This window comes from Geospiza fortis, unplaced genomic scaffold (assembly GCF_000277835.1).
Source record: "Geospiza fortis unplaced genomic scaffold, GeoFor_1.0 scaffold157, whole genome shotgun sequence".
In the NCBI taxonomy this organism is placed as follows: Eukaryota; Metazoa; Chordata; class Aves; order Passeriformes; family Thraupidae; genus Geospiza; species Geospiza fortis.
Window position 1 is genome coordinate 2,209,647 of NW_005054314.1, and position 6,000 is coordinate 2,215,646.

The 6,000-nt window shown below is 35.7% G+C and overlaps 1 protein-coding gene across 3 annotated transcripts in view; it reads left to right on the forward strand.

Annotated features, from left to right (window-relative positions):
- STAG2 (stromal antigen 2) overlaps positions 1-6,000 on the forward strand; it is a 71,380-nt gene that overhangs the window by 50,948 nt on the left and 14,432 nt on the right. For all 3 annotated transcript variants that reach the window (XM_005419818.3, XM_005419819.3, XM_031056090.1), the window contains 6 exons: positions 516-608; positions 804-893; positions 1,940-2,143; positions 3,681-3,751; positions 4,107-4,194; positions 4,298-4,378. In XM_005419818.3, the coding sequence (XP_005419875.1) occupies positions 516-608; positions 804-893; positions 1,940-2,143; positions 3,681-3,751; positions 4,107-4,194; positions 4,298-4,378 (627 nt within the window). The remainder of the gene's footprint in view (positions 1-515; positions 609-803; positions 894-1,939; positions 2,144-3,680; positions 3,752-4,106; positions 4,195-4,297; positions 4,379-6,000) is intronic.

The following is a 6,000-nucleotide window of genomic DNA, read 5'->3' on the forward strand; positions in this document are numbered from 1 at the left end:
TTGAAAGAAGACCAGTCCACCAGTTGGCTTTTCTGTGATGGTATGGAGTTTAGACAGCCTCTTTTGTGGAGACATTAAGGAGTCTTCTCTCAAGACTGGTTCATGTTTTGGTAAGAAACCCATTTAAGAACAGGTTGAAAGCTTGTATGAAAATAGGATTGACAAAATAATTGAGTAAATATTGCTAAAAATTGTAAGCTGAAGGAGTCCCCATTACATTATCATTTCAGTCATGGTATTTTGTTGCAGGAAAGGTAAACCTTTTGTTGTAGGTTATCACTTCTGTTTTCAAGATAATCTTAATAGTGTTAGGACTGACTTTTAATTGCATTTTTTGAATGCTGAATGTTGGTTTTTTCCTTTTTTTTTAAAATTGCACACTTTCCCTCCGGCTTTACATTGATACATTGCAGTGATTTTAGAGGTCCATGTACCTAATCATCATTTCATTAATGATAATGAAACTTCGCACCAGAACTTTTAGTTGTAAAATTCTCACAATACCAATATTTTAGGTGCTGACAGCAAAGGAAAAGAAAACCCAGTTGGATGACAGGACAAAAATTACTGAGCTTTTTGCAGTGGCACTTCCTCAGTTGCTAGCAAAGGTAGGTTTAATTCTATTTCTTGCTGATGGATGGTTGTTGAAATGTTTACAAGTATATTTCTGTAATTAATGATGCAGCTTGCCATGAGCTTTATAGTTTTTTCTTACTAATCTTTGTTTATATTTACTTGTTCTATAATGAATTATGTTGTCCAAGACTTTATCAACTAAACTTTTTTCTGTGCCAATTTTACAGTATTCTGTAGATGCAGAAAAGGTCACCAACTTACTGCAGTTGCCACAATACTTTGATTTGGAAATTTATACAACGGGACGATTAGAAAAGGTACAGTAACTTCCACACATAAACATAAAAGGAAGTCCCAGAATTTAGACTTCATCACTAGAATTTCAATCACCATTTTAGGAGTTTTTTTTTGTGTAAAGGAGATTTCATTTATTGTAACCCTTACTGATAGTGCGACTTCAATTTCAGAGTTGTGACTGGCTGCTCTTCTTAGAGATACTGAAAATATGAGTCTTCTAGGGCCTGTCTGGCCAGCTTTAACAGAAAATCTTCCAGTTAAATGAACTTAAATTGAGAACATCTATTGCTGGGTTTTGTGATAGCTCTCTAACAGATAAAGCTTGTTGAAACAGCTCAGTAAGTTCTCTTTCTGTCACTGAAACTAGAAACCACCATCATCATTGCATGAAAAAGAGGAAGGATGCCAGATCACAAATGATGTAGTTACTGCTCTTATTTTATCTGCTATGAAGATAAAGTTGAAGCTGTTCTCATCTCTGTCTCCTTCTCAGATGTGCTACTGCATTGTGAAGCAAGTAGCTGGAAATCATTAGAGTCAAAAAGTGATGAAATGTGTAGTTGATAGCACAGCCAGCAGTGGTCGAGCAGCAGTGAGCATCTCAGGTTGAGGGGAGGAATATATGAACAGCTGAAGTTGGCTTTAGTTGGTGGACAGTAGTGTGTTATGAAACTAAAACTTCAATTATACAGCTTTTAAGGCACACATAATCATGCATAAATGTTTGTGTGAGTGGGAGGTAAATACTTCTGTGTCGTTCAGTTGTCATTGCAAATTCAGGTGTTAGGTAAGACCATACCAACAGTAGCAAACTTTTTTGGTTCGGTGATTTGGTCTTTGACAAGCTCCAACTTAATATTTGATAAATAGACTTAATTTCTCAGAAGCTTCACTGATTTTCTAGAAGGTTTTTTTGCTCTGTATCATAGTACAAAAGTAATTAACAGAATTTACCTTTTAAAATTCTTTAAGGTTTATTAAATATGCCCGTGTATATTTGCATGTATATATATATATATATATATGAGAATAAAAATACATCTTCTTTGGCTTGTCTTCCTTGTAGCATTTGGATGCCTTACTGCGACAAATTCGGGACATTGTGGAGAAGCACACAGATATAGATGTTTTGGAAGCCTGTTCAAAAACCTACCACGCTCTCTGTAATGAAGAATTCACAATCTTTAACAGAGTTGACATTGCAAGAAGTCAGTTAATAGATGAATTGGCAGACAAGTTTAATCGACTGCTTGAGGACTTCCTGCAAGAGGTATTTTAATGTGCAAGATCACCTTTTCCTGCCCTCGTAAATGTTTTCAGTATTTTTCTGTCTTTCTCTGCAGGTCAGAGCTAGGAATGGGAGCTTCCCTCTGGTTTTCAGAACCTTAAGTCAAGTGCAGTAATAGAATAGTGTTGCTGCTGTGGTAGTGTGAACACAGACTGTTCTTGTAGTGAGTCTTTATTTTGGTCTCCTTTTGACAAGAGTCCTTTGGGAATTTGAGATAAGTTTCAGATAAACAATTAAATACATAAACTTTTTACTCTTAGCTTTTGAGCCTTACATTTTTGAGAGTTGTAGTATTGTAATTCCCCTAGGGTTCTCCTCAGATGTACTACTGTTGCTAGTCTTGCCTGTGGTTGCATGTTGCTGTTGTTAAATATCAAAATCTCTAGAAAACACTCCCCCTCCCTTCCTGAATGCAAGCAGATGCAGTTAGTAGATCAAAAATAACTTTGTTCCCACACTGTGTTGATCTGAGAAGTGAGAATCTCCTGATAGAGTATTTAACTTCACTATGTGGGATCTCTGACATTCAGACAAAATTTGTTTCTCCTTTTCATCTATGGTGAGGAGCAGAGGAAGTGTCTTTTTGACAGCTTCTTTCTTAACATTTCTCAGATGCATGTAGTTTATCAAGCTCTCCTTTTTTCTCTTGCTTTTTGTTCTGAACTAGAATTCCATTCTAGAAATCCCAAACAAGAAATGTGCCCATTTGTTTCCTTTTGTGATGAAAAGAAAGAATGAGAGGTAAAGCAAGGAAATGAGATGTCAGAAGTTGGCTTGAAGGAAAAAGGCAAATACTCTGGTGGAAATGTTGAAATCCTTAGTTCTTTGATTGATAGGTTGTGCAACTACAGAATAGTAAAACTTGCATTATCTCTGCTAGACTAAGGAGGAGTTTCTTGACCTCAGATAGTTTATCTTATGTACAAATAGATACTTTTTTGACCCTTTGATATTTACTCTTTTACTCTTTTTTTACTAAATGCAAGTTTGTCAGAACTTACAGGAAGATTAGAACAAACCAGTTCCCTTACCTCACTCAAAGACTCTTTTTTGTGATTAAAGTAAGACTGAAGTACTGACCTGTGGCCCATCTAGTCCAGTGTCTTTTGTCTGACAGTGGCCTCTGCTGGATTCTTCAGAGAAAATAGAAGCACCTACATTATACATTGTATTTCACCAGCCTGGGCTTTTCCCGTTTCTTCTCCCTTCTCCTTCCTCCTTGCCCCCCTCCCCCTCTCTCCTCCTCAGCTGCTATTTTATAGAATCCTAGAATTGTCAAGGTTGGAAAAGACATTTAACATCATTGACTCCATCTCTAGATATGAGCAGTTGGCTGCTCTGTCTCTCTGACTCTTCTGAAAGCATATGTGACATGATAAATCATTTATCAATAATTTAGAATCAGGTCCACACCCTCTCCTGCCCCCAGTTTGGGGGTGTGTGGGTCTGGTTTTACTAAGTTCCCCAGTTCACTGAGACTGCACTGCTTGAGATATCTCACTGTATGATTATTAAATAGGGGGAGGAACCTGATGAAGATGATGCATATCAAGTCTTGTCAACACTGAAGAGAATCACTGCTTTTCACAAGTAAGTGGCTTCTGCACATGTCTGTCAGGGTTTGTGGTGGGGGGAATTGTTTGTTTTTAATTCAGTATCGCGGTTTGTGGTGAGGGGGTTGTTTGTTTTTAATATGATGCATGTTACTTTTTAATGTATGGGATTGTTTTAGGGTTTTTTATTATTTTTTTGTGTGTGTTGGTTTGGGTGGGGAGGTATTCAATAGCTGGGTTTTTTCAAAAAAAATTTAAAAATTTAATTAATTAATTTTGACCAGTTAATTAGTTAATTGTTAGTTAGTTAGCCTCAAATTAGTTGTTAACCTCAAATTGCAGAAAAAGTATTAGTTAAATAATACTTTTTGCATTCATTCTAATGCTTCCAGTGCTCATGACCTATCAAGATGGGACTTGTTTGGCTGCAACTACAAGCTATTGAAAACTGGCATTGAAAATGGAGACATGCCAGAACAGGTCTGTAGTTAAAATGTATTCTTTAGACACAACAACAAATACCGTTTGTTGCTGTCTTTTATTGGTCTTTGTCGTCTAATGCTTTCTTTCCTTTTGATTTCAGATTGTTATTCATGCACTGCAGTGTACTCATTATGTAATCCTTTGGCAGCTAGCAAAAGTTACTGAAAGCAGTTCCACAAAGGTATGCCTTGTTCCACTTGTATTAGTAAATAAACATATGTACATAGTGCAGTGTCATCAAGTGGGAACTGTGATGGAATTAATTAAAACTAGGAACGTTCTTTATATTGATACCTACCTAATCCTGCTTTTTTAATAAGTTCTTCCGAATTAATAGTTTTAGTAGTCACATTCTTTACTATTACAAATCTAGTACTTCCTTTAATTGTTTTTATTATTTAAATGTCAGTATTATGTTTAATTTGACTGAATTTTAAAATAGTAGTAAATCAACATGATTTGTCGATTCACTATCAGCCACAGTAAAAATACCAAGAAGGGGTAGAATGGAAATCACCAAACACAGTATAGTTAGTCTTTCTACTCTTAGGTAGTGGGTTTGGATTTCTTTGGAAACCTTGAAGTATCAGTGACAAGTCAGTGAGATCTAAGTATTCTTATTGCTCAGTATGTCACAATCCTACTTTACCCTTCATCAGTCTTTTAAATCTATTGTTAAATAAAGATGTGAAAAGATTAAGTTAATTTTTTTCAGGGAATGATGAGAGGCCCTGTTCTGGTTCTATGTATAGTAATCTTGAAGGGCAAAGCTCTGGCAAATGTCATCTTTCCAATTTCACTTCATGAAAAATCTTAGAGAAAGGATTAAGGTTTCCTGTATCCAGCATTGCTTGAAGAAGTTGATTAGGTGGTTCACTGTGTGAACTGCCAAATGAAAAAAGGCTTTTTTCAAAAGGCCTAGCTAGTTTAGAATGGAGTTTGTAAGTGCTGAAGCATTTTAATTATTTCTCAAAAATTAAAAAATGTAATCCCTGTAATCAAACATACTTTTTCTGCAGTTTCCAGTTTTTTACTGGAAAGCTGTGCTGGAGTTGCACCTCATTACTGGAGTTACTGTTAACACACCTTTCTTTATGTCAGAAGGGAGGCAAAGAAATTCTTCAGTTTTTTTAAACACTTTGATTATCATGCCTGTAATTAATACAAGAAAAAAAAGTTATGACTGTCACAATTTACCAGGGAGAAAACAAAGGGAACTCATGACATTAATAGTGTATGAGTAATTAATAATCCATTACTACAATATTCTCATTTTAATGTGAGGATACATATATTTTTCCTTTAATTTTTTTTATTTTATTTTAGGATGTTGTAGTTTGAGCTTCTGGTAGATGCAGGAGTGGAAAATCACACTATGTAACTTGTACTAATGATCTTATAACAGAGAACACCTGTATCAGATTAGTGTGGTTTTCCCCTATCTGTTGAGACTTCTTTAGTCCAGTGAGTAATTATAGTCTGAAGGTGTTAGAGATGAATATGAACTTCACCACTGGCTGGTTAGTTTACCCATCTGTGTTTTAATGGCTTTTAACATTTCCAACCCCAAACACCTGATTAGAAGTGCCTGCACAGGTTGTTGAGCGGCGGCGTAGGTGTGTGAAGGATTTGGAGGTTTTGTTACCTTATTCCTTAAAGGGCAAACAGCAGTCTTGAGGTTTTTGTAACTGTGATTAAAGCTTTATCACAAGCCTAATTGGCAGAAGATGAGCGAAATACTGACAAGTTAGTTTAGAAATGAAGATTAACCTAGCTGTTTTGCAACAAAATGTAATTTGTAGT